This window comes from Petromyzon marinus, chromosome 5, assembly GCF_048934315.1.
Source record: "Petromyzon marinus isolate PM22_M1 ecotype Great Lakes invasive population chromosome 5, UKy_Petmar_22M1.pri1.0, whole genome shotgun sequence".
NCBI lineage: Eukaryota > Metazoa > Chordata > Hyperoartia > Petromyzontiformes > Petromyzontidae > Petromyzon > Petromyzon marinus.
The window spans coordinates 17,287,238-17,315,004 of NC_133671.1; the positions used below are offsets into that span (position 1 = coordinate 17,287,238).

At 43.5% G+C, this 27,767-nt stretch overlaps 1 protein-coding gene across 1 annotated transcript; it reads left to right on the forward strand.

Annotated features, from left to right (window-relative positions):
- Nucleotides 1-1,342: 1,342 nt before the first annotated feature.
- Nucleotides 1,343-27,582, forward strand: SLC15A4 (solute carrier family 15 member 4). Its single transcript, XM_032947213.2, has 8 exons — nt 1,343-2,571; nt 2,946-3,244; nt 5,646-5,766; nt 7,756-7,854; nt 16,492-16,660; nt 18,147-18,305; nt 21,470-21,628; nt 26,033-27,582. The coding sequence occupies exons 1-8, from the start codon at nt 2,020-2,022 to the stop codon at nt 26,170-26,172; spliced, it is 1,698 nt and encodes a 565-aa protein (XP_032803104.1). The 5' UTR covers nt 1,343-2,019; the 3' UTR covers nt 26,173-27,582.
- Nucleotides 27,583-27,767: the final 185 nt, after the last annotated feature.

Here is a 27,767-nt window from a genome sequence, read left to right on the forward strand (position 1 = left end):
CGTGAAAGTGACCCATCAAAGCGTCACTGACTCTTTTTTTTTCAAGTAGGGTCTTGCCAAGTTTATTGGAGCAGAGTGGGGAGCGGGGGGGGTTTGCGATGATTACTCTCTAGAGTACTATGCCAATTCAGTAATTTTCGGGTAAATCTTCAAACGTCCGCAAATTCGAACCATAATTCCGGCACACAGTGGCCTACCCCACCCCACCCCCCTCATGCAAACGATCTTTGACATCCAGCGGTGTGATTAAATATGCCACGTGGGCAGTCGTAAAAACCGGAGTGGAAACCGCGAGACGCGGGCACGCGCACGGCGGCTAAAGGCCAATGTTAATGCACCTTCAAAGGTTTACCGAGCGAAAAGTTATTCCCATCTAGCACATGGAGGCGATGAAAGATTGAATATGCACGGATGAGTATTTTTGAGGTTGCTTGCCACGTCAAGGGTTATTCCGTTGTCACGGAATTGACCATGGATAGTGGTGGTCCAGATGTCTCGTGACCCTCCCACCATTAAATTCTGCAAAACGTAACTTTTTTTTGTATCTTTCAAGTTAGCTTTCTTTAAAACGGAAATGAATATGCGATGTGAAAACCACGTGATGGCGTCAATTTATTGGGGATCACAAGACATCTGGACCACCCTGTAGACGACGATAATAAAGAAACCCCTCAACAAACATGTCAAGAACACCGTAACACGTACATAGAAGCCATAGATGTGGACGTGAATACGACGTTCTGAGTTGTTGTTCATCACGGGGAAGAGTCATGCCTTGACCATACAGTAGTAGAATAGGACTACGCTTGGCCAAAGGATGACTCATTCGCATGGAGATTAACTGATTGAACGCGTTGGTGGTTTTTTAATGTCTTTTGCTACACAATGCGACTAGCAAATCGCAAAGGCTGCGATTTTTTGCGATTTGAAAAGTCCTATTACTTTCTTATTGGGCATGTTTCATTTATTATTATAACTTTATTTATTTAACTTAACAATTGTTCTATGTTAGATTGTTCTATTTCAATTAAAACATTTTAACAAATACACGTTGGAAGCGATTAATATATTTAAGTAGAATAGGACTACGCTTGGCCAAAGGATGACTCATTCGCATGGAGATCAACTGATTGAACGCGTGGGGTTTTTTTTGTCTTTTGCTACACGTTGCGGCGGCGAGGAGAGACGCCTCGCGACTTTCTCAAAAGGAAGAAAACAAAGCCAAAAAGGAAGAAGACGCAACTGAATAATTGCGAAAGCCAGATGTCAAGAGGCGACTACAACTCTGCGCAAAAGGGGGTGGGTGGGTGGGTTGGGTGGGCAGGGTTTGGTTATTACAGTCTGACGAGTTTAAAGACTCCAAAGTGCATCAGCGGAGGAAGTTGTGGCTAGACAAAAAAAAACATCCAAGCTGTTACCGGAGCGAGTGTTCGTGTTGTGTGCGCTGTTGTTTGGGAGGAGTTAACACCGCGCAAATGGCCCACCGACACTCCAATTCACGCCGAACCTGAGACACGCACAACGCAGTGGCATACGACAAGACAGACAGACACCCGTCCCATCGACCGCACGTTTATTCTTGTCGATCCGGTATTTTTATTTATACAGCAACCGGCTGCTGTTTCCATAGCCGGGGGATTTTATCGCCGCCTACCAAACCAACCCACGACAGCTTCAGAAAAGCAGAACCAAAAGTGGGGCACAATGCGTGCTCGAGGGAAGTTTTAAATATATATTTCTTTTTTTTAAATCGTCGCGTTTGTCACGAAAGTTCGCACACACTCACTCGCTCGTGTATCCGCGTCGCCACAACATGCAAGAGGATCACACCACCTGTGAACTGACTTAAGGTCATCGTACATCCACCTCACTTGCACACGCACGGCAGGTTCATTAACCCATCGCTGCCGGTTCCACCGTCAGTCCGAGCGCGTCTCGCCGGCCACAAAAACTCGAGCCAACGACGTTCGTTCAAAGCACGACGGGGGTCCCACAAGTTCAGCGTCGTAGGGCGCCGTCATGGCCATGCGCTCGAACGAGCAGACCCCGCTGCTGACCCGTAGGCAGCAGCCGCCAGAGAGCGGCTTCGAGGGCAGGAGAATCGCGTGCGCCGCTCTCCTCTGCGCCGAGACCCTGGAACGCATCGCTTTCTTCGCGATCACGGGCAACCTGGTGCTCTTCCTCAACGACTCCATGGACTGGGACGGCGTGCAAGCCGCTCAGAACCTCTTCATCCTCATGGGCATCACCTACCTGGCCTCCCCGCTGGGCGGCTGGCTGGCGGACGCCTACCTGGGCCGCATGAAGACCGTGGTGGTCAGCCTCGTGGTCTACATCATCGGTGCCGTCTCGTTCCCCCTGCTGAGCGCGCCCGGTTCGAGGAGGGCCATCTGCGGGGCGCGCGAGGGAGTCCCCATCGTGAACTCGTCGTGTGCCGACGGCGGTTGGCGGCCGGGGTGCCCCGAGCTGCCGGCGCCCTACTGCAGCGCCGTGACCCACGCGGGCGTGGTGATCATGGCCCTGGGGGTGGCGTCCGTGAAAGCCAACATCACGTCGTTCGGGGCCGATCAGGTGTGCTTGTTGGTTGGTGGGTGGGTGGTGGTGGTGTTATATCGATGGGGATTTTTTTGCTGTACGTCTGTTGTTTGTTTGGTCGGTTGGTTTGCTGTTGTTTTTTTTTCGTGGAGAAGGGGAAAGGATTTTTATCGGCGGATGACGGAACGTGTCCGCGTATTTGTGTTTGAAAAAAGGACAAAAAACAAATCTCCGTCTCGGCGTGGCGCGCATCTCGACAATGTTGAGTTGAGTCTCGGGGTGGGCTCGATGCTTCGTGTGCGTTGGCGGATAAGAAGAGTGATGGAATCAGAAAACCTTGAGTCGTACCGTATTTTCCGGAGTTGTTAAGACATTTGTTGTTGTTGTTGTGTTTGTGTGTTTGCGTGCAGATCAGAGACAGAGGCGCGGAGACCTTGCAGCGTTACTTCAACCTGTTTTATTGGTGCATCAACGTGGGGGCAATCGTGTCTCTCGGTCTTATTGGTTACATCCAACAGAACGTTAGTTTCTTGATTGGCTACAACATGGCAATTGGAGCGCTCTGCCTCTCGTTGCTCATCTTCGTTGCCTGCAGCCCAAAGTACATCACCAAACAACCCCACCCCAGCGCCTTGCCTTACATATGCAAGCTGATGTGCCTCTCCTGCTTTGGCAGAAGGCGACGAAGCTCTTCTTCTGATGTTCACAGGTAAAAGTCATTTATTTAGAATTGCTTTTTGTGTTTAGTTCTTAAGTCCTCTCCACCCCTCTTGCCCGCCTGCACCTCCGATTGGCACGGTTGGCTGCGTACGGTGCGCACGAAGTTCAACACGCGTACAGCCGTTTTACAATTTGATGATCCAGCAATCACCGATTCACTTCAGCCACCTCTTAACTGGCGGTTACTCACCTCCTTATCACTCTTCTAACGCTTACCGCCTTAGCTACTGATCCAGTGTAGGGCTGAACGATGAATCGATTTCAAATCTAAATAGCAATTTGAAACAATGTAATTAGAAACAATGCGATTAGCCAATCGCAAAGGCTGCGATTTTTTGCGATTTGAAAAGTCCTATTACTTTCATATTGGGCATATTTTATTTATTATTATAACTTTATTTAACTTAATTGTTCTATGTTAGATTGTTCTTTTTCAATTAAAACATTTTAATAAATACACGTTGGAAGCAATTCATATATTTTAAGTTCTCATCCTTGCATTAGAAGATATAGAGCAGTTCATATTTTGATGATATCACGTGGTAATGCTCCATCACATGTTTTAAATCTCTTACACAGTGAATATTGATTGAACTGAAGCTTGACTTAAATTTGTTTTTATCGCAAATCAAATCGCAATCGCAATATCTGTCAGAAAAATCGCAATGAGATATTTTCCTCAAATCGTTCAGCCCTAGTCCAGTGAACTTCACTCTTTAATTCCTCCACCCATGCATGTTGAGGATTCGGTCTTACCAGACTGACTTTAAACCACAGGGCAGGTCACAACACTTCTATGTCTGCTTCGTCCCATGCCAATGCTCAGTATTGGAATCCAGCTCCCATCGTCTGTTTCACCAAGTTCGCACGACCTAGCCTCAATAAAAAAATATCGTTAAAGGTTATTTATTGCAATTTAAACAGTGCTCTTTTGTTGGCCTGGGAAGACCTTGATCCAGCAGTGGATTGATAATGGCTGGTGATGATGAAAATGATCATCATTGCCAGGAAAATTGAGTAGTGGCGAATTTGGAAAACATTTATTCCAGAGCAGTTAATCCAGTTTTGAAGGAAGGATAACAGAGCCTGATTAATACATTTTGTATACAGCTACATTACTATCACAAGGTTAAATGTCGACTTTTACATACATCACTGTGAATTAACATTAAAATCGGCCTGATTTGAATCCATGAGTGCCTCGGCATTGACATCCAGACAGGTGATCCAACGGTGGCTCAGCGGGAGAGCGAGTGGCTCATTATAGGAAGGTTGCTGGTTAAAAATAAGTGGTATTAAAACATAACTTTTTTAAAACACGCTTTAATGAAATGTACTAGGAATGGAAGAACTCCACGACTCCAGGAAGTGGCCCCGAAGCTTCCCATAAAGTAAGGGACTGTGGTGATTTACAGCCAACGTTAGTTGAGCGTGGATAATTAGACCCAAGCCGAAACATAACATATAAAAAATAATGTATTTTTTTAATGATAGAATATAGTATTGTCATCAGTATGACATAAGTATACCAAGTTTGCAGTAGATACCACATTGGGAAGTGGGTTAAAATTGAGTTACAAGATTTGAGGATACAACAACAGACAAAGTGAGTTAATAGAAAGCGTGTAATAAAAAAAGCCTGGTTTGGCAGTTGACTCCGCTCATCATCCCTCCGGGGTGACTGAAATAACTTCAACTTTTGTGGGGAAGTCCTTTGGATGTACTCGCCCTTGCCATAGACACATTGAGTTCACACCACTGGCTCAGTGCTGTCAACAGAAGAGCCAGCACCGCCTCGATGCTGATTTGAGAATAAATCATTGACTTGGTTTTTGTCTCAGACCATACTATACGAAAAGAAATGTGTTAAATAATGTGCTGGTAACAAAGTTATAACTTTGGTTAAGAAACTAAAAATAGAAATTTTATCAAGCAAGTGCCAGAAAGAGTATCTTAACGAGAGTGGTCTTTACAATGTAAGACGTGTATGATAAAAGTGGTGAATGGTGTTGGCAGAGCTAAATAGGCTATGGTTGAAGTTTTGTTGAAATTGGATAGATTTTGCCATGGACAAAGATTCTTCCAGAACGCCCGGTACAATCTGCCCAATAGCCATAGTGCAACGTGGGTTGGAGTTTTAGATAATGCTCATTATATCAGTTCGGTTAGCCAAGTAAGGGTTTGTTATTAAATCTCACGAGTCATTACCTCGTGTATGAATCAGGAAACATACCGAGAGTCATTGTCTATATACGGCAATACAGTGCTGCAGTTCAGGTTTGAGAATTGTATGCTTTTCAATTGTAAGTCAAGACTAAATGGCATATGTAAGTATATATTATGTATGTGTGCGTGTATTTTTTTTTACATTCCATGTCTTATCATGCAAGGGATCAGAGGAATAATTCAATTCAAGATGTACCCGATGTGTCTGAGAACGATGTCAAGAGCCTGGGTCGTATAATTCTGGTGTTTACAGCCATGATACCCTACTGGATGGTATACTTCCAGGTATGTCTCACAATGTCGCACACTGCATGGCCCACGCACACCAGAGTTGTCATTGCGAATGTCTAGATTTGAAGCTTTCGTGACTGCAGGGATCCATACTCTTTGGTTCTTTCGGTAAGGTCACGTAGGGTATAAAATAAATTAAATCACGACGTTTCGGGCGCAACAAAAGCGTCCGTCATCAGGTGGGACAACCACAGCAAGAAATAGTTTGCTGAAGTGGGCAAAAGGGCTCACAAGAGGGAGGCTCCTCCCCCCTCTCTTACCGACTAGAGGCTCCCCCCCCCTCTCTTACCGACAAGAGGCTCCTCCCCCTTCTCTTACCGACAAGAGGCTCCTCCCCCCTCTCTTACCGACTAGAGGCTCCTCCCCCTTCTCTTACCGACAAGAGGCTCCTCCCCCCTCTCTTACCGACAAGAGGCTCCTCCCCCCTCTTACCGACTAGAGGCTCCTCCCCCTTCTCTTACCTACTAGAGGCTCCTCCCCCTTCTCTTACCTACAAGAGGCTCCTCCCCCCTCTCTTACCGACAAGAGGCTCCTCCCCCCTCTCTTACCGACAAGAGACTCCTCCCCCCTCTCTTACCGACAAGAGGCTCCTCCCCCCTCTCTTACCGACAAAAGGCTCCTCCCCCCTCTCTTACCGACAAGAGGCTCCTCCCCCCTCTCTTATCGACTAGAGGCTCCTCCCCCCTCTCTTACCTATGTAGTCTCTTTTCACAGCAGCCCTTTTGCCCACTTCAGCAATTGTTTCTTGCTGTGGTTGTCCCACCTGATGACGGACGCTTGTGTTGCGCCCGATACGTCGTGATTTATTTTATTTAATACCTACGTGACTTTACCGAAAGAACCGAAGAGTATTGCGAATGTCATTCAACATTTCATTTTGTTATTTAATTTTACAGAGGCAAAACATTTCCTCGAAGATAACCGAAAAAATACGGTCCAACATGTTTACCAATGCGAAAGTGTTTTTTTTTAATATTCATATTTAGGTAATACACAGCAGAATGTGTCTTCTGGGTGCTTTTGGTAAAGTCACGTAGAATGGAGATAAAATAATAAAAATAATAATGACAATAAAATTCTCACGACGTTTCGGCCACAACACAAGTAGCCTTCCTCAGGTGAAGAAACAGGTCTGTCCGGAAGACACCGCTGTCTTCCGGACAGTCCTGTTTCTTCACCTGAGAAAGGCTACTTGTGTTGTGGCCGAAACGTCGTGAAAATTTTATTCTGTTATTATTATTTTTATTATTTTATTTTATCCCCATTTTACGTGACTTTACCGAAAGAACCCAGAAGATGAATCCCTGCAGTCACGAAAGCTTTAAATCGAAATAGGAGAATGTGTCTTTACGTTATCTGAACAAATTGTGGAAATTCCATGTAGAATTAACGTTTTGTAATTACATGAACATGAAATTGGACATGAGTAAACTGTTAATCTCTGCCTTTATTTCTGATTGTTAGTGTCATTGTTAAATCACTGATCAATGCAAATATTATTGATTTACCATACGATATTGATCAGGATGCTGCATTGGTGTAACGGTGAGCGCACTGGACTTACAAACCAATGGTCACCGGTTCGATCTCCTGGTGCAAAAGTTGAAGGCAATGAGCAAGCGTCTCAAATGACCTCACCTCTGACCGCCCAGTAGTTTCAATGGGTACGTCACAGTGAGTCCATCAGCAAGGTTGTACGTGGTGGGATATAAAGTGTTGACTATTCCCACGCCTTCCGAGATGTCTGACCATTGTGGAAGAGTAGGCCAAATACCTTCTCGAGGGGGCTCTCCGGATGTCTCTTTTGTGGATGCCCTTCCACCAGCACGTGGCATCAGTGCAGGTTCACTGAACCGCCAACGTTGTAACTGTTTAGTAATAACGATTTATTGAAGAAGGTTGCTGGCTTTATATTTTAATATTTCCAAAGCAGTTTGTTTACGTATAATTTCTCCCGTAACCTCCCATTTTCTTTCTACTCAGATGCAGACAACCTACCAGTTGCAGAGCCTCCATTTGCAGATCCCAAAAATCTTCAATACCAGCTCTTCTGGCAACTGCTCGAGTTCACCATCGCACGTGGTAGGTACGGGTGCGTACAATGCTCTGGCTAAAATATTTAAAGTTTAGATGGGGGGGGGATCTTCAATTTCTGAAGGCGAACAGAAAATGTTTGTAGTAATTTCTCTCGCTTTGCTCAGAGCAACGGCAGTGCATCAAGAAGTGCACTGGATACGTTTTAACACCATCTTGCAACAGTGCAATTTGAGAGGAAATTGCCTTGCCAGATAGGGGGAAGCTTAATCAAGCACATATAGCCGACAATCAACTGAAACGGCTCACACTCACGTCTAACTCAGAAACATCAGCGGGGTGTCGGGCAAATCACTTTCTGAAAAGCCCTCTAAGTGTGACTGTAGTAATAAAACTGTTTTCAGTTGATTAGAGTATAGATTTTTTTTGTACTTTTTTGAATGGCAAAGGCTAACAAAAAAAAGTAATCAATGCCACAGACAATTGTGAAGAAGCCATGAGAAGCTCTATCAAGTGTTCTCGTGTTCTCTTTTCACTTGAATTTGAACGGCTGTTTGCTGTGTGCATTAGATGGGGTGTTTGAAACACTCTTGCCAAAATATCAACTTGTACTCAAGTGGATAAAATCTCCAAAATGCACAGGATAAATGACAAATTGCAATATGTATTAAAGCTTGGTGTATGCTGTACATATAATATCAGTGATTTAAAAGTATAGTATGGGGAAAATAAACTTATAACATGAGAACAGTATATTATTTTACAATATTGCCGGAGGTAAAAAAATACAATGTACACACCAGTACAGACCAATGTGGCATAGAATGGCAGGCACAGACAAATTATGACGTATGGTAAGACATTTTATTTATTCTTAACAGCGCATACATTTAGAATTATGCGCTGTATTTCATTCATAACGGCGGTACGTGATTATTTGACTCCATGACTGAGGAATACGGTATGTGGCTTGGGTCACATTTCGCCAATCGTGGTGTCGACAGCTGTTTCAGGTGAACATGATCGGCGAACGAGTTTTGCCAAAAGTTCCCAACCAAAAAATACAAGCCGTCTAATTTCTCACGTGCGGCTGGCTATTTACAAGCCGATGTTGTTCATGGCACTGCCACTAAATTCGGTGTGGCTTTGGTGATGCGGAGAGGGGTAATCTGCAGGACGTGCCAACACGAAGAGTTGTACCGCTGGGCAGATTTACATTCCCTCTACCACTCCTCAAGAGATGCTGCTCTCGTCTAATAGGTAACACACTGGGTTTTCAATCTCCCAGGTGGTTGGTTCGATCGAGTGGTTGTGGCTCGATCGGCACCTCCGATTAGCACGGTTGGCTACGTGCGCACGGCGCGAAAGAAGTTAAACGTACTAACATGCGTGCGTGAGGCAGTTGAACCAATGGGAAAGTCAATTTACTCTCAGTTTCTTTCCGCCCAATTGGCTGAAGATATACCACGATGGATCGGCAGGCTGCATGTGGTGGGGCATCGTGTGGGTACTCCCACTTCGTCCAATTAGTCTGACCAGCGTGGGATTATAGCCCAAAAATACCATCTCGAGCTGCCTCGAGTGGAGTTCCTTCTGCCAGAAGTGGTGTGAGAAAGCAATTGCAGTCCTGCACCTTTGCTTTTTCATCAAGCACACCAAGGCTGCTGCTTTTGGCACGGATCTGTGTTTGGCGTTTCTCAGAAGTCGGTAAGCACTGCTGAGACATACAGTGTTTGTCTCGTCAGCTATGTGAATGGCTCCATTCATTAAAATTTTGTTCAAATCATATAATCCGACTGAAAATTCTAAATAATAATCGATTGTTGGGGAAGGAGGAGGGCAGGCAGGGGCATGGGCGGTTTAATCGTATGATGTGTTTTTATCTTACGCGTTTTCTCAGTAACAGGAAACGCATCGTGATTTATATAATACTTTATGCGTTAAGGCCTCACTGTAGTATATGGTGAAGTTACATTCCGGTAACTATACTGCCGGCAAATAATCCTGAATTGTGTGTAATGCAACAGTGTTTGGCTTGTTTTCGAATATTCAAAGGGCATCTGCAGACAAGTAACCGGATTTATATGACCTTTTTTTTACGACTTATAAAGATTTGGTACTCAATTCTTGAGGCATCATGACAGCACTTTTTAAAATCACATAAAGGAACTGGGACATGTATATTTCACGATTGTCTTGTCCCACACGAATATTTGTATAAACTGGCACAGATGTGACAACATTTCCCATCTAGTTAAATATATAAGGAAGTGGTCACATGTGTGTAATATTTTAAACTGTCTGTATATTTTAACCAACAAAAATGTTTCCTTTTTTCAGGGGAACAATACACATTGATTATAACATACAGTAGATTTGAGTTGTTTGCATGGCTTGCAGTTCACTTACTCTGATCTATTTATAAATAATATAATCTAATTTGCAGGTCACAATTAAACTACTGTGTTGTCATGAAGGAATGTTGCCTCCACTAAAATTGAATAACCACACGTGAATTAATCAGCGCCCGTGATTAAACCGGGTTCTCAAATGAGGCAAGTTAATGGTCTCAGCTCTTTGATCAGTGATTGCTAAAAAAAAAACATTCATTTTAAATCTGGCTTTACACTTAAATTGGCAAAATGTCACCTCCTGAGAAAAAAATACTGTTTGACCGTAATATGCCAATCTCATAGTCGGGTGTTGTAAGTGAAACGTTGACTGTGCATTGCATTGCAGGGCTGGGGCAAATTTCCCTTACTGAGGGACCGAATATGATTTTTAATTATTGTACCTTTGGCGGTCAACCACACATGAACAAACACAAATTAATTTTATCAAATAAAAATGAGAACATTATTTGGGTTCCACCTTTACCGCACTCATGCGATTCCTGTGCCTGCTTCTCATGAACATGCCGATGAACGGGCCTGCAGTTCCCAAGTAGACACACAGCCCAGTTGGGTTGTTTGCAGTAACGGACAAAAGATAATTTTGCGAGCCGTTTTTAACTATTTAACTTTTCATATTTTTTATTTTTTCCAAGTAAAGCCCACTGAGCTATACTGTATAGCTCTTTTTCAGAAGTGACATAGCCAAAAATTATATCTTAACGAAGTGGCTTATTGCGTGAAAATTTATAGCAGCAAAATACTCTAAATGCATGTTGATTCTAAATGTGGAGATGTGGAGGGAAAAACCGGAGGACCTGGAGAAAAATTCCACGCCACCGCGGGGAGAACACGCAAACCCCAAATATACAGCAGGCTTCAGGGTCGGGATCGAACGAACGACTTCCTGTATACCAGGGGAGGAAGTTAACATCTGGCCACCGTGGTCGACCTTATGTGGGCCTCAAACCATATGAAAGAAAGTCGTGGGCCACGCTAGGCCCACAGGAATCGTAGGTTCTCCACCTGGTGTAAAGGGGGAAGAAAAAAACACAAACCATTTTATTCAGAAGTCCTGTGAAACATCTCTTCCGCAGCCATTCTCAAACGCGTGGGGGGGGGGGGGGTCCCACTATTATGGCAGATTTGGATCCTTCATTTCATGACACAAAACCGTTAGCACAATAGGAATAGATTGGGAAAAGAAAAACACAAAAAGGATAGCATGAAAAAATACTCAACCGAATTAGAATTGAGATCAAGCTGAAATGTATATTGATGGTTAAAGAAAATGTTGGGGGGGGGGTCATTACAGAGCTTCAGATGAAGGTAAAAAAAACACTCCCCAGGCATTTGAATAACAGATAAAGCTGAATATGTAATGCCTTATATCAAGTCTGTCAATGTATTATCATGAATTAAATTCATGTACACTACAGACGCCTGCAAAAATCCCAGAAAATATGTTTTGAGTACGTGTATGAGCTAAATATAAACGAATTATTTAAAATTAACCCAACACGATAAAGTTCTGAAAACACGTTTACCTTCAATTTCTTCCTTTGTGTCATAAAGTTCCAAAGTGCACAGATTAACAGAAAAAAATATGAAAGTGAATTATATTATGATTTATGTTAATGGTGGAATGTTTACCCTTCTCATAATACCAGGAATTTGCGTGCATCACCCTCAGCAGATATTCAAATGTATATTTAGTGTAAAATTCAAAGATACATTTTTTGAATATGTAAATATGTGCCGTACAAAGTTGGAATCTTTGCAATGTTGTGTAAAAACCTTCGTGTGGAGCCAATGTCCTCTGGTTTCCTAATGATAGATCTCGTCTTGACTGTGTCAGTACGGCACTACGCAGCTGCCAAATTGGCTGTCTGCTTCACATTCTCTCTTCGGAGGAAACACTGACATGCCAAGACGTTGACAAGTGCCTCGGTCAGGGATTGAGTTAACGTGACTTATTGGACAGCACAGACTAATGGAACAGGTGTGCGTGCATAACTCAAGCCACGTGTGCATCTATGGGCCCTGCGAGACGAGGAGTGTGTATTGGTGATGAGTTAATTGGTCACAAGTCACGTATAAACCCAAGGACACGTAACACCAATGTGATTAAACGGGATGAAGCCGGAGCTTGTGTTTTTTAATTTGAACCTGTGGATGGGCGACTTTGTTCCCGTCTGTTGAGATCTCCTGTCACTCCCTTAAAGGGCCTCAATTCATTATTCCTGATAAATGAGAGGATTCTTTAACGTTACATTTAAGCAACGTGACATTCAATTAAACACAGTCAGGTGATGGACGTCTGAGATTGCATAGTAGCCTTTTGTATTGATAGTGTAGAAAGTTAATTTTATGCAGACTCGGCAAGATGGAATTTAAATTTTAGTCGAGATTGTCACAAATAAATTACTTGGCTCTAATAATATTAGCAAATCTGAGATACGGTTTGGACTTTTCTAAGCATTAACGTATGTATTCCCCTGCAGTATTCTCAGTACTTTAATACCTTCACAAATAATATTGTGTTACACAACAATTAGGGCGTGATCCATATATAGATACCCCATTTAAATAATACAAATAAATTATAGAGAAAACCGATCTGTGAATATCCATCCACGCTACCGTCTTTCTTTTGCCGTAAGTAATTGAAGTAATTGCTTTTTCAGTATTAAAAAAGAGGGTCATTCGACAGCAGTGGGATATCTATAAATGGATCGCCCTGTGTGTTGTTATACAGGTACGCGGTTGGTCCAGTTGAGCACATTGGCCTCATTAGCAGTATCCACGCAAGGCATTTGGAGTGCCCGCCTTGAAGATTTTGTGCACGTATAACTCCTCGCCGCAAGCCTACGTGTACGGAAACCCCTCTGTTTGCGAATCACGTTGGGCCACAATTTTTTAAGTGATCAATCACCCTTACCAATTACCGGTTCAATTGCACAACTATAATCAGAATGACGCGAAAAAACCTCACCTCCGTTTCTGCAATGTGCCGCTGGACGGGAGGTGATGGGCAGGGCTTGGTGACATCATGGGCAGGATGTTGGGGGCGGCCACCAGTTTTAAAGGGGTGCCAATAATCTACAACAAAATGTTAATAATATTTTTAGTGAATTAATAGAGTTAATTAATGGAATGCATGAATCGAATTAATTAATATAATTAATCAACTAAGAATTCCAGCTCTAATATGGAATTATTTTAGTAAGTGTGGTCGAGGATTAAAAGTATGCACTGGCACGTTGCTCGCTGCTAAGTTGGCAGTAGTGGTAAAACAAAACAGCACTAACAATTATTTAAGATTTAGGATTTCCACACAACTCACACTTCAAATTTAGCAATCTTTGGAAGAACGTAATCAACCAGGCAAAGTGTTAACTGTTGTGTTAGCCGACTCTCTGTGTTGTATTGCATTACATTTCTAAGTTTACTTGGTTTGTTTTCTCAAATTTCCAATTTCTCTCCCCCTGCCGTTCTCTAAATAATTTTACAAGCTTTGTCAAAACTTAAAATTTCTCTCCCCCTACCGCTCGCATTGACATGCTACTTTCTCTGCTCCATCCCCCCCTCTCTCTATATAAATGCCTCGTCACAGAGGCGTTGTTTCTCTGTGTGTCTCTGTGTGTGTCTATCTCTGCGTGTGTGTCTCTCTATGTGTCTTTCGCCCATGTGTGTCTCTCTCTCTGTGTCTCTCTCTCTCTCTGTGTATGCGTCTTTCTCCGTGTCTATGTTGTCTCTCTCTGTATATGTGTCTCTCTCCAAGCTTGCATTCACCTGATGACTGTTGCTTGTGTTGCAATCGAAACGTCGTATTCTATTATTTATTTTCTTTTCTTTCTACGTGACTTTACCGAAAGAACCAAAGAGTAATTATTTAAGAAGATATCATTTTTACGTGAAATGTCAGCTCAGTGCAAGGCAGCTATGTACCACGACAAAATAAGTGTTGGGTCTACGTAGCCATATGAATGTCACGATAATTACATTTGCCTTTTGACAGGCGATGCACATCTGTGCATTTTATGTGTGGCATTCAAAGTGGCTTTGATATTCCAAAAATCCAAGTGTTTAATTTGGCTCAATAAATGTGAGAGTCAGTCTTTACTGTGTTTGAATCCAAATGCAATTTTTGGCATGCAGACTGAACAGAAACTAGTTATTTTTTAATTCCGGAATATAACTGACGGCTGCATACTATTCACAGACATGTGATGTTAACAGCACAAAGCGGACGGTACATCATAAGTCTGTAACTGTTGGCATACACCATGATCATGGTTGGCTGCGTACGGTGCGAAAGAAGTTCAATGTACATATCAAGGGTTTGTGTAAAATTAAAGATATGCATATAAACTTTGCTTGAGCGGACCTTGACATTATCATTAGTCAATACACTGCCGAATGAAGGCCTCTCCAAACTGCTATCATCTCTTGCGACCGTGTGATGTAATAATCCACCTAGCACATGCACACGAGCTGATTCAATTGCTACATCTCATCAGCGGGCGGACTCTCAGATGCTTTCTGTTCCTTGTTTGCTGCTCCATCATTATCTCATCTAGCATAGATTTACACATCGCCTTAGTCCAAGGCGCTTTTCGATAATTATAAAAAAATGTACATCAGACGATGGTGGTTAACATAAAGAGTGGGGTTATTAAAAGTGGTGGCGTAGCTACGGTGACAGGACAGGTGGGAGTGGTTAAGGAAGGGTTTGGGTAGTGATAGGGGTAGTGATCCTGATAGGGGTAGTGATAGTCGGTGGGGTAGTGATAGGGGTAGTGACAGGGGTTGGGGTAGTGATAGGGGTAGTAACAGGGGTTGAGGGTAGTGATAGATTGTTGGGGTAGGCCTGACCGTAGCTGGGGGGCCGGGGCAGGGAGTAGCAGTAGGACAGGCAAGGGAGATGAACAGATGGGTTGTCTTAAGGGAGGAACGGATGCAGGTCCATGAAGATGATTGTTTTGTATTCGTGACCATCGGCCATCATCCATTCTAGTGACGTGTCCTGCCAAAACCCACTTACTCTTTCTAAACAGTTTTAATACCTTCGACCTGTGTGTGTGTTCTCTAATCCACGTGTTCTTCTTTGTAAATGTAAATCCAAAGCGTGCGTCTCTCTCCATGCTTCTTCGCACACTCTTTAGTTTGTGTTCCACTCTATTTGTTATTCACTGTGTTTTTGACATCTTCGTCAAGCGCGTATTCTGTACTCATTAATATGACCTTCTTGGCCAAAAGATGTCCATTGCAGTATGTAAGATAATTATGCTATAAATTAGTTCCTCTGCTATTTTCACATTGTACCGTCACGGCTGTGCATTTCTGCAACACATTATTTCGTCTTTTCACTGCGTTCGAGTTTTGTTTTTGCATTCACAAAAGTGATCGAGGGTGTCCGGACAGACACTGGCTTCTAGAATGAGGGGTTATACACACAACTCCACATTGCCCGACGGCCGTCACAAAACTTCCTGGTCACGATCCAGTCCTCACCTGGCCTGGATAGAGTACGACAAGAGTGGCTGGGAAGTCCCTATAGCCTCGTGTTAAAAAGCTCTACTTGCACCCAGAGGTGCCACGGTGGTGAGATGTTAACTACCTCGCCTGGTATACAGGAGGTCATGGGTTGGATCCTGACCCTGACACCTGTATATTTGGAGTTTGCATGTTCTCCCCGTGGTCGCGTGGATTTTTCTCCAAGTCCTCAGGTCTTTCCCCCCACATTTAGAAACGTGTTTAGAGTATTCGGCTGCTATTAATTTCCACGTGATGATAAGCCATTTCGTTGAGCTTTCATTTGTGGCCAGGTCGCGTCTGAAAAAGAGCTATATCGCTCAGTGGGCCTTACCTAGTAAAATAAAATAGTTATAGTAGAGGGACTTGTCACCCACCCTCGAGGAATGCTTACCACTCCACATTGTACAAAGTAAGGTATAGTAGGCCTACTTAATGCACATAGGTATCAACTTTACCATATTAACATACGCACGATGTATTGAGCGCGAGGGTGAGTCACTGCATCGCGCGCTTTCAGGTGCCCTTCTGTGGCCGTCTGGAACGTTCTTCCGATATTAGAAAGCCACTTTGAGATACGCACTTTGAAATCGAGTTCGAAAACCCATTTCTCTCGAACTTATTTTTGTATTCAGCTTGTTGTCCTTCCACTCGCACCCCCCCCGATTCGCATGGGTTGGCTACGTACGGTTGCGAAGGAAGTTCAACATCCGTGCAAAATACTTACAATAAGTCGGTGCGTTTTCTCCTTCCACAGTTCCCCACCGCGTGGTTCACGCTGTTTGACGCGCTGCTGCTGCTGGCGTTCATCCCAGTGGCGGACCGCGTGGTGTTTGTGTGGCTCGCACGCCGGGGATTTCGCCCCTCTCCTGTCCTCCGTATGGCTGTTGGCATGATCTTTAGCCTCAGTTCTGCTGTGGCTGCAGGTCTGTGCTGAACCCCTTGCACCCTCCCTACTCGTGCGGCGCTGCAGCAGCAACAACAACAACAACAACAAAAGTGGGGAGAAAGATTCATTAGTGTAGCGCAGGGACCGCTGGTAAAATTGATTTATATTTGTTTACTTATTGACTTACCAGTTTACTTGCGATTGTGCCGGAATGCTCAAGAGCACCGTATAGTGCTAATTTAAAGAACATCTTTTGCAGGTAATTGAGGGTCCTTGTTACTTGCTGAGCGTGGCTAATTTTGGATATTAACAGCACCTCTCAATTGCGTTCCTTTGCAGAGTGGTGTCAAATCCGCATTGCTAGTCAGAAGATGCATGCTGCATATCGACAATGTGTTGAAGAGATTGTGATTATTGTTGAACTTAAAACCTTCGAATTGATTGCAAATGCTATATTCGCACCAATCCAATCTCTTTTTTTTGAAACCCTCACCTGCCATAATGCATGTTTCAAGGACAGTCTTTTCCAAAACACATGCAAAAGACATAACCAAGCTATAACGACAACATATGATTTTGTTCCGCATAATTGTGAGATATGGGATGATACATCACCGTGGAATTGAAAGACGAACGTTTTAAACACCTTTGCAGATTCTTAAATCACTACACTGGCATTTAAGTGCAGAAGTTTGAACAATTCACGTCGACTGATATGTAACGTTGACTGGTATTGGATTCAAATGCGATGTGAGAGCAGTGTGACTTTACACCGCATGCTGCTCGCTGTGTGCATTGCCTAGCACACTCGAGATGCAATGTGGAAGTTGCCGGTTCAATCTCGCGGCGTGCCGGCCGAAACAAGCGGCAAGTCCATTGAACGTCCTTGCCTCTCTCTGCCAGGCAGTATTAATGGATGCACCGAAGTTCGTTGATTGGCAGGTCGCGTGCAGTAGAGTAACACGGGTACTCCCAGCTCCTCCAATGTGTCTTGGCCAGCGTGGAAGAGCAGGCAAAAAATACCCTCCTAGAGAGGGGGCGTTCTTATTGCTTACTCTAGAGAAGTGGTTCTTAACCGTTACTCTAGTCTTGCACCCCTTTGTTTCTCAATCGTAAAAAACAAAACAAAATGTATAATTTTGATTTAAAGCTTTCGTGACTGCAGTAATTCATATGCTTAGTTCTTTTGGTAAAGTCACGTTGAAGGGAAACTATAAAGAACTAAGAAAATGTATAATGTTGATAAATACATAGTGTTTGATGAAACCAATTAAGATGTGCTTACGAGCCCCGTGCTTAATTTGAGTTTCGATGATTTACCTTCTAAAAAAGATCTGGCCATGTCTCCCACCCCCAGAGAGGGCATCTCGCACCCTCAGGCGATTCGTAAACACCAGGTTAGAGAACCACTGCTCCAGAGAATGCCCTTCTGCCAGCAGTAGCATGAGCAAAGTCATTGCAGGGCTGCACCTTCGCCTCCTTATAACCGTCCAACGACGTTGCTTTTCTGTGCACGCACACAGGTCTGTTGGAGTCGGAGAGGCTAAACCGTGTGTATCGCAAAGAGGTGGTGAAACAGTGTATCGGTCATTCTGAGTACGAGGCGGCCAGACTGACCGTCTGGTGGCAGCTGCCCCAGTTCCTGTTGGTGGGACTCAGCGAGCTGCTCACCAGCATTGGGGGTACGTGCGGCATCTGGTGGAAGGTCCATCGGCGGCGTTAAGTGAAGTCAACACCGTGATGTTCTGCTCAAGTGAGCGTTTAGGTCAGTGGTCCTTAACCTGGGGTGCACGCGCAACTCCCCTAGGGGCAGCGTGTCATCAAACCCATGCATTAGCATTATACGTCTTTGTAGGAAGCAAATGGGGGCACGGCTGTGGTAAAGGAAAGAAGAATTCCCGGTCTCTGCGGTGCTCATACCCAGCTTACAGTCCCCGAGCTGGTGGTGGATATTCCACATTCCTGCGGCGGGTCCACAGGACGACCACTGTTGACTTCCCCACAGAGTGGCACTGATGATGGGCGGAGTCAACACTCCAATCAGGATAATAATAATTTGCCATCTTTCAATTGCAGGCCGCTTGCTCGACCTCTAAACGACCCAGGTCGGACGTCGTTCATTTTTTTTTACAGTCTGCTCTTTCGACAGTATATGGTCAACGTGTCTTGTGTTTTTTTGTGTGATATGCCCTTGGAACGATTTACCAAAGCAATTTGGATTTATATCGCGTCCAAGGGTGGAGCACAGTGGTGAGTGCACTCTGCTACGAGTTTGTTTACTGGCAATGGGCTAAGGTCAGTGGCAAATGATATCCCCCCCCGTCCCCCCTCCCATTCAACAAACTAGCATGGTGAAGTATGGTCAAGCAACCCCATTGATCCAGCAGTGAATTGGCAAAGGGCGCTGTAAATATGATTACAAGGAATGTCATTGTTTCGAGGATCGTGGTCAGCCAGGTGGGGTGTTGGCAGTTGTGTTGTCCGGCTCTCTGTGTTGTGTTGCATTGTGTTTCTAAGTTTACTATGTTTGTTTTTTCTCATTCAGTCTTACCTGATGATGGTTGCTTGTGTTGCAATCGAAACGTCGTATTCTATTGTTATTTGATTAGATTTTCTACGTGACTTTACCGAAAGAACCAAAGAGTAATTGCTGCAGTCACGAAAGCTTAGAATCTAGTTTTTACAGTTTAATGATTAATGCTAATGGTTACTCCGACTATACAATCTGCAAAGCTATCACTCAAACCATGAAGAAGGACCCTCTTGAGGAGCCTTTCAAAACCATCACTTTACCCTACATTGCGGGGATCACAAAAAAAGATCCAGGTCCGATTCAACACGTTACATAAAATCCGTGATCTGGTTCCATCTGTAAAAGATGTGATTCCGGACATACAGTACCCTGGTGTCTACAAACTAAGTTGCCTCTGTGGTAGTAGTTACATTGGAGAACCCAAACGCCATGTCTCGGACCACATTCGTGAACATAAAGCAGACTTGAAACACGGTAGGACGAACTCCTCTGCCGTGGCAGATCATTGTTATAATTCAGTAGGCTCACATGACATTGACTTTTCCAAGACAGAGGTTCTTTGTAAGCCATCTGGCTACCATGAGAGATTCGTTCATGAGGCTATCCACATATACAAGCACAGAGACAATTTCAACCGAGAAGATGGATTCTGGCTTAGCAATCATTGGAAGGATTTGATAAACCATTTCAGGTCTTAATTGATTGTTCACGCTTACGGTGGCTTTCAGACAGCATACATTAATTTTTCGTCTCCCCCCTCCTCTTTTCAGAACATAGATGGACTAGTCCTTCTAAATAAACTGCTAAATCGCTGCGCGTGGCGCTGACGTTTTTTTATAAATAAATACGCCATTTAAAAATAAATAAATTAATGCAAACCGACACACCTGATGACGACCGTTTGTGTTATGGTCGAAACGTCGTGAGAATTTTTATTGTTTTATATATTTTATTATTTTATTGTTTCCCTTCAACGTGACTTTACCGAAAGAGCTAAGAATATGATTAACATACCGTGGAAACATTGCAATTCATTGAAACGTCACCAATGAACGTCGCATCAATTGGTAACGTGAACTCTTTTTACCATGACTAAATATGTCACCATCAAGAGGGGCACGGCTTTAGTCGCTTTAATTACCATCACATTACCACTCGTCATCTTTAACGCACGTCACCGTAACATTCACAACCTTTCTCAAGCTTCGTACTTGTCACGTGGTCTCTGCATGAATTTGACTGAAGAATCACTTTCGTACTTGGGCTCAAAAAATAAAAGTGATGACAGTAAGAACTTAAATTTTGACCTAAAGCTTTCGTGACTGCAGGGATTCATATTCTTGGTTCTTTCGGTACGCGACTTTACCGCAAGAACCAAGAATAGTAAGAACTTACTTACATGCAGTGGGCTGGTGATGTGTTTTTTTTTTACGTGGCAATTTAGGGAATTGTTTTCGTTTCTATTCTAATCTATAATTACTATCTTAGTCCTCCTACCAAATCACCCGGAATGCACCCGATAGTGTCAGATATCAGAATCTAAACACGTTTGAGCCTTGATATTGCTTTCATGGGTGACTGCCATGCATCGAACAGGTGCTATAGGCTACTGCAGAGCTACGTTGTGCACAGCAGCAGGCAGTGAAGCAAAAACATGCATTGTTGTAATAATAATTTAAACTTGTAACGGTATTTGCTCACTCTCGAAGAGAGAGAACAACACAGAGGTGTGAGCAATCAAAGGCAAGAAGGCAGCCAGGCTGGCGAGCCTGCGCCAACAATTTCCCAAGCTTTGGGGTCCTCTATATATATTAAGATGTTTTCAGTCAATAAATGAAGTGTAAACATGTGGGAGGAAACTGGAGCACCCGGAGAAAGCCCACGCATGCGAGGGGGTTACACGCTATCCCATACAGATGCGAGGGGGTTACACGCTATCCCATACAGATGAAACAGGTGGAGTCCACATTTGATATACCGTACTCTCCTGGCCACTCAGGGGATGGCACCTCGACGTTCACGGCAAGGGAGTTTCACAACAACTGTGTGATCCCACCCAATCCTCACATCCACAGTGCTTGGATTACAGAGCATGTGCCACCATCGCCTGGCACTCTTACTACGCTTGCCACATTCACCAACCTGCATTGACCGGCGTGGTGAAGCGTGCGGTCAAATAACCGCCAAGGCGCGCACGGCGTGTGGAAGCCCTCGTCCGGCGGTGGAGTGACGAAAAGGGCTCTGTGCCTGCACGTCAACGCACCCCTGATTGCACTCTCTTTGTTTCACGTTGGCATCGGTGGATGGCTCCAGGTTTGGAATTTGCGTATTCCGCGGCTCCGAAGCACATGCAGAGTGCCGTGATGGGGCTGTTCTTCTTCTTCTCTGGGATCGGCTCGTTCATGGGCTCCGGCCTTCTCAGCTTGGTGTCGCTGCCGTCCATTGGCTGGATGGACAGCCACAAGGATTCTGGTAAGTTGCGATGACTTTTGTGAATTGACAAGCACGGGCACAGTTTCGTTTTTGTTTTTTTTTAACGCAGACTTCGAGCTGTGTGGGTTTAAGCAGGTAAAGTTTGATGGGTGGTAGGTCATTAAGGTGTGTAAAATGAAATTGCTTTTCTGAGAAACTTGCTTGAAAGTAATTCTGGGACTGATATGAAAATACAGACCAATGGAGGGTGGCTGTATTGTCCTAAGGTAACCACATGCTGTTTGGACACACTCGCCTTTTCCCTATGACACTCGTTCAGAATATTTTAGGAAGGGTTTGGTAGGAACTAAGTTATTTAGTGCTAGCAATCACTCAGAATGAAAACGCTGGATTAAATGGAAGTATGATTATACTTTTTTGTGAAAGCAGCAATTAGATATTTAGTACGTGCAGACCTTTGGCCAGAAGAATATTGAATGGGTATACAATATGTTAAGAAAATATTTTTTTTTTTTTACCATCATGATATATTATTTTAAAAAGTTTTGCTGTCTGGCTGGCACATGGGCAGGCAAGTGCGTGGTGGGGACATCACCATGCACATCTACATGATAACGTCACCCGCAAACCACAGTGTTGAGCCGGGTTCATGTATCGCTCCTCCACCCAAACTGTGCATCCCGTACTAATGCGAGGGCAGTACTAGTTTAGTTTAAAAGTAATTGCCACAGTGTGACATGATGGAGTATGATAGCACAAGGATGTCCTCCTTGTATTACTCCACCTGTTTTTTTTTACAAGTCAGGGTGAACCTCGGCTTGGCATGTTCAAATATTAAGATGTTGAATTTATCTTTGTATAACATGCTGTCCAATGGCAATGTACTTTTTTATCTTTTAAATGCATCCAGATTAAATTCAGCGTACTGAAAACGGTGAGGTTATTAATGTTGTATGCTGGTGCTTAGATTGGTAGCCTGATGGCTTATTGCTCAGAGTACCGAGTCAGCACCAATGAGTTCATAACAAATGCAGCTACAGAAAACCCTGCAGCCACCCGTGATTAAAACTGCATCCCAGCTCGGTCACCGAAGACTCCCGAAAAAAGTCGTATTAGATTTGGTCTTTCACTTAATTTGCCAAAATTCCAGCTTGCAATCAGTCATTTTGGAAGTACTTTCTTTTCAGAATATGTCTGACAATAGCATCATACAAACTAGTAAAGCCGGGCCCCAATACTCGTTTCACTTACCCAGTCAGGAATATTAAACAACAATTGGCATTGCCCTGCTCTTACCTTGCAATTTAGCATTAACCGTTATTTTTAAATAATCAGCTAAAGTGCAATGCATTTTCAGTTTGTTCCGCATTGTATGAAGGTAGAGTTAAAACACGTGACGTATTTATTAGTATTAAGACAGTGCTAATGCACGTGCTGATTATCTAGTGTGAGGCATTCTTTTAAAACATCAGTTAACATGCTTAATTTATATCACCTAACTCTCTCTCTGGGAATAAGCACAATGTATATTTATCAACAGCTCTCTAGATGTATAAATTAATTACCGTTCCTCCCTATAACATTTTCTAAACTGGTGTTTGCAATGTTACTTTAATCAGGCTTGGCTGACAAATGAATTGAATTAATGCAGCAGCACACATGACCTGCATTACCACAAGTGAGCTAATGGAAATGACATTAACAACTGTTGTTCAATTATACCTGTAAGACATGATTATACGTCCTGTTTGTGTTCTCGAAAGCTCAGTGTGGCAATTCTGATGCTCAGAAATGCCTATTATTTTTCCACCTTGGCCTCGCTACTTAAGCATCATGCACTTTTAAGTTGTCATGCAAGACAGCAAAAGTTGTTACGGAGCTCAACGCGTCTGATGTTTGGTTCTACAAAGACGATGGCACTTACGGTCGCCGGGTTCTGACATTTATTCATTCGTGATGTTACACTAATGGTACTGAAAGCATTATTTTTCATGTGAGACAGCAGCTTAGTGGTCGTGTAATTCCCTACACTGGTATAACACTGCAATTTCCATTTGACTACAGGGCAGCGTGACCTACTTTTGGGGGATATGGGATATTAAGTCCTAACTTGTTTCACATTCATGCGGGGAACAGTTGAATTTCCCAATGATAACAGTAATAATGACGTCATATAATCATACCCATAGGTTGTCTGAAAAGTCTGCAAATGGGTCCGCCATAAACATGCATCCACTTGTTTTAATCTTCATATACGGCACTCGTGGTCAAATCTGGGCACCAGCTGTGATACTGTACTAGGGAGGGTAGTTTTATTCAGATAGATTAGCTTAGGGGCCGTCCATAAATGACGTCACGCACCTAGGGGGGGGCGGGGTCAGACATTTGTGACGATGTGTGACGAGGGGGGGGGGAGAAATGTGACGTCACATCAAAATGCGCAACTTTAAATAAATATAGACAACACGTTCTACTTAGTTAAATAGACTTTTTAATAAATATTTTCTCCTACAACATCAGAGTGCAGCGCCACATTAAATACGCACTACAATGACAATAGTTTAAAGCGATTTGAAGCATGTTTTATTGTCAAAATGGAAATATGTTTTTTTGGGGGGGGGCAGAGCTTTGTGACGTCATATTTGAGGGGGGGGGGTCTGACTTATTTGTGACGTCGTGTGACGAGGGGGCGGGGGGGGGGTTCAAAAATCGTCCAAAATCGCGTGACGTCATTTATGTACGTCCCCTTGGATGTCTGCGAGGACAAGCGGAGCTGTTGCGACATTCTGCACCGCCATTATAACCCCGGGCCCAACTCCACCCGGACACATTATGAATTAATCATCATTACGACGAACTGTATGCGATGCTGTTGCGCTGTCAATGGCCTTGCAACGCTGCGCTTGCGATCGGTGGTGGCCGGTTCGTTCTCCCGGCGTGTCAGTGGGAAAAAAAAAAATTGGCAACACTTCTCACCGAGCAGTGTAAACGGGTGCCGGGCAGTCGGTCGACAGGTCACTTGTGCTGGGGCAAAATTCGTGTGTTAACTCCACCGTCTTTTCCAGCATGGAAGAGGAGGTCATTCCATCGGCACTGGCGTGAGCAAGCAGTCGCAGGTTGCCGAACGTCGACTTGCTGCCAGGCGCTAGATTCCGTGCAGCGATGCTTTTTTTTTGTTTGCGACTGGCTGCTTGCCGATGGAGCACATTGCCAATAACGTGCAGCCCTTCGTCAGCCCACTGCTAGGTGACAGCATCAGAATGCCGCGTCGTCAATCGCGGGTGTTGATAATCCGTACTTGACCTCGCTCGCTAGTCAGTGCGAGTTAGTGAAACAGGTTGGCGGGGCGTGGGGTGGGGGGTGACGACATGACTGTCAAGCTGAGTACATTTGCGCGTTGAATTTCTTTCGCACCGTACATAGCCAACCGTGCCAATAGTCGGTGCAAATCGGAGGTGAGTGATTTGAACTCTGGTCGCCCGGTTCATGGCGCAGTGCGCTAACCAACTTTAATAGAGCTCAATGCTTTCACGTACTGTATATGGAAATAATGTAGCCAGCGAGGGTCTGTTTATGGGTGGAATTGTGATAGCCTGTCATTGTAATTTGTGTGAATTCTCCCTGAACTGCAGTAGAGAATGGCCTACATTTTTATCAGGGTGGATATAACATCCTAAGCTACGCCACTTTCACCTCAGGCTAAGATTTGGTCTAATTGGGGAAATGAATACACACAAGGCTCTAGTGCCAAATGTAATTCGTTTTCATTGAAATATTCGTGAAAATATGCCACCACCTTTTCATACCAACAATAAGGAGAAATCACCAGGGCGATGAAATATCGATTGGTCATAGCATAAATGTATCTTTCGAAAAATAAATCTCACAAGTTGAAGCGTGTAACGTGTTTCACGTTTTCCAAGATAAACAAAAGAATAAAAAGAATGGGCATTGTTATTGACCTGCGTGGTCAGAATGAAAAAGCGTATGGATGTATGCAAACCTCTGTAGCGGGCCAATTTAAGTTTTGAAACAACTGTACTGAACCAAACAATTAAGCGATCAGACAGAAATAAAACAAACCTCATTTACACTTGGACGTTTTTTTGTTTGTTCCGATTAGTATTCTGCAGCTGTCAGTGTTTATCATCTTGCTTCGTGATAATTGGGCATCGGTTGCACGGTTGTTAGCACTCTGCTCTATCAGCAGGCTGGCCTCAGTTTTCGATTCCCGACCACGTATGTGACGAAATATAATCTGAGCCGGTACTGAGCCCCCTCCGCTGAAACCAAGTCGGCATGGTGAAGTCTGACCAAACAACACCCATAACTGACACGGTGTGGGAGAGATCCTTAACCTCGCAGTAGATTTATATATGCCTGTAACTTATTGCATTGTTATTCATTCATTTGTGACACTGTTCAATTTATCACGACACACAGGTAGCATCAATCACTGCCACTTGGACTTCTACTTTTTCTTGCTGGCTGGCATCCAAAGTGTGACGCTGGTCATCTTCGTCTGCATGAAGTCCTGGCACACAAGCCCTGGAAATCCCTGCGTTGCGGATGTCAGCCAATGAGGAATCATGAACACAAACATCAATCACACCACTTGATCCTGCTGGTCTCAGCTAATCATGTTCGGATCTATTTGCAATTTAAATTCCTTATAAATGCTGTTTTTGTGTTATTGAAAGTATACGAGATAAAACATGTGTGAAAGGTTAATGAAATAACGCAGTATTGCGCATTTTCATTGTTAGGGATAACTTGTGTTGCATCATTATGGGTACGTGTTTTTTGCGGGAATTTTTTTTTGGCATAGATGAACAACAATAATCCGCATAATTGTATTGAGACCCGGTTTCACTAACTTTTCTTTTTCATACAGAGTAGCTTGGCAATGAACCCTTGATCAATAATTTAAGAGCAGAACTGGACTATCAGTAATTGTATTAACTAGTTTGAAGTAAATTGTGTCATTTCATTGAGGCGTATTCCTATCGTTAATCATTGTATGACGGGGCATTTTTTTATTTATAGTACTACACAAATATGAACAGATTCCTGAAAATGCTATAATTTCAATCACACATATGCAACGGCATCGTTTATATTACCAACGTTTAAGACTATTGTGTGTGTTATAGGGCAATTCTATAATGGTGCCTGTGTACAAGGGCCATTGTTAATGTGAAACGCGTTTTTATAGCTGGGCGTAGCGGCTTTACACTCCCGTGATGAATGCAGCACCATGGCCTGGCTTGACAGGAGAAGGCAATTCAGCAAGTGGAATAATCGCCATATCTTTCCATGTGTACGGGGATATAGCGTTGCCCCCTTGCATGTGTGTTTTTCCGGGTGTGCTATGGCTTCCTTCCACATCCTTAACTCATTAATTTGCTGAAAACATCTTAAAATTAAACAATCCAATGCGGGACCCTCCTGAAAAAGAAAAGCCTCATGACTCAGCGTGGCTCTCCTGGTTAAGTACGTGAAGTAAAATAAACAAGAATAAGGAGTTGGAATTATACGTACGAAAGTGAAGCTGTGGTGGTGGGGGAAGCAGTGGCATGTTGCTTAACGCACTGCTCTGCTAACCCGTTGACCTGACTTCAAAACTGATCAGCAGGTTTTATTTCAACTAAAATATGAGGTTTTGAACCACGTGGCAAGGTCAACACGCTTACAACGGTGTGTTGTTTTGCAAACCTAAAGGTGGGACTTTTGTTGAAAAACTCATGTGGTTGTTATGCCCTTGTCACAAGGTGACCAAGGGAAGTGGAACACATCTCTTAAGTGTAACCTTGAGTAATCTGTAACGACTTAGAGAACAGTTTTGTCGCTGTTGAATGCCAAACTAATATGCAAACATTGTAACATTTTGATCATGTATTATCACTGCTGTTTAAATTTTTTATATATTTTTTAAGGCTTGTGATGTATTTCATGTTTTTTATTTCATGAATAAAATATTTTTTATCCTGAAATATGCATTTAAATAAAAACACAAAATGGTTTAGCCATACGGTGAGGGAAAAAGCATTTGATCCCCTGCTGATTTTGTACGTTTGCCCACTGACAAAGAAATGATCAGTCTATAATTTTAATGGTAGGTTTATTTGAACAGTGAGAGACAATAACAACAAAAAATCCAGAAATACGCATGTCAAAA

Bases quoted from the DNA above. Each gene is read 5' to 3' on its own strand.
- SLC15A4 (XM_032947213.2), top strand. From the start codon at position 2,020: ATGGCCATGCGCTCGAACGAGCAGACCCCGCTGCTGACCCGTAGGCAG. The intron at 3,245-5,645 runs GTAAAAGTCATT...TTATCATGCAAG, and splicing joins TCTTCTTCTGATGTTCACAG to GGATCAGAGGAATAATTCAA. The intron at 7,855-16,491 runs GTAGGTACGGGT...CTCCTTCCACAG, and splicing joins CGAGTTCACCATCGCACGTG to TTCCCCACCGCGTGGTTCAC.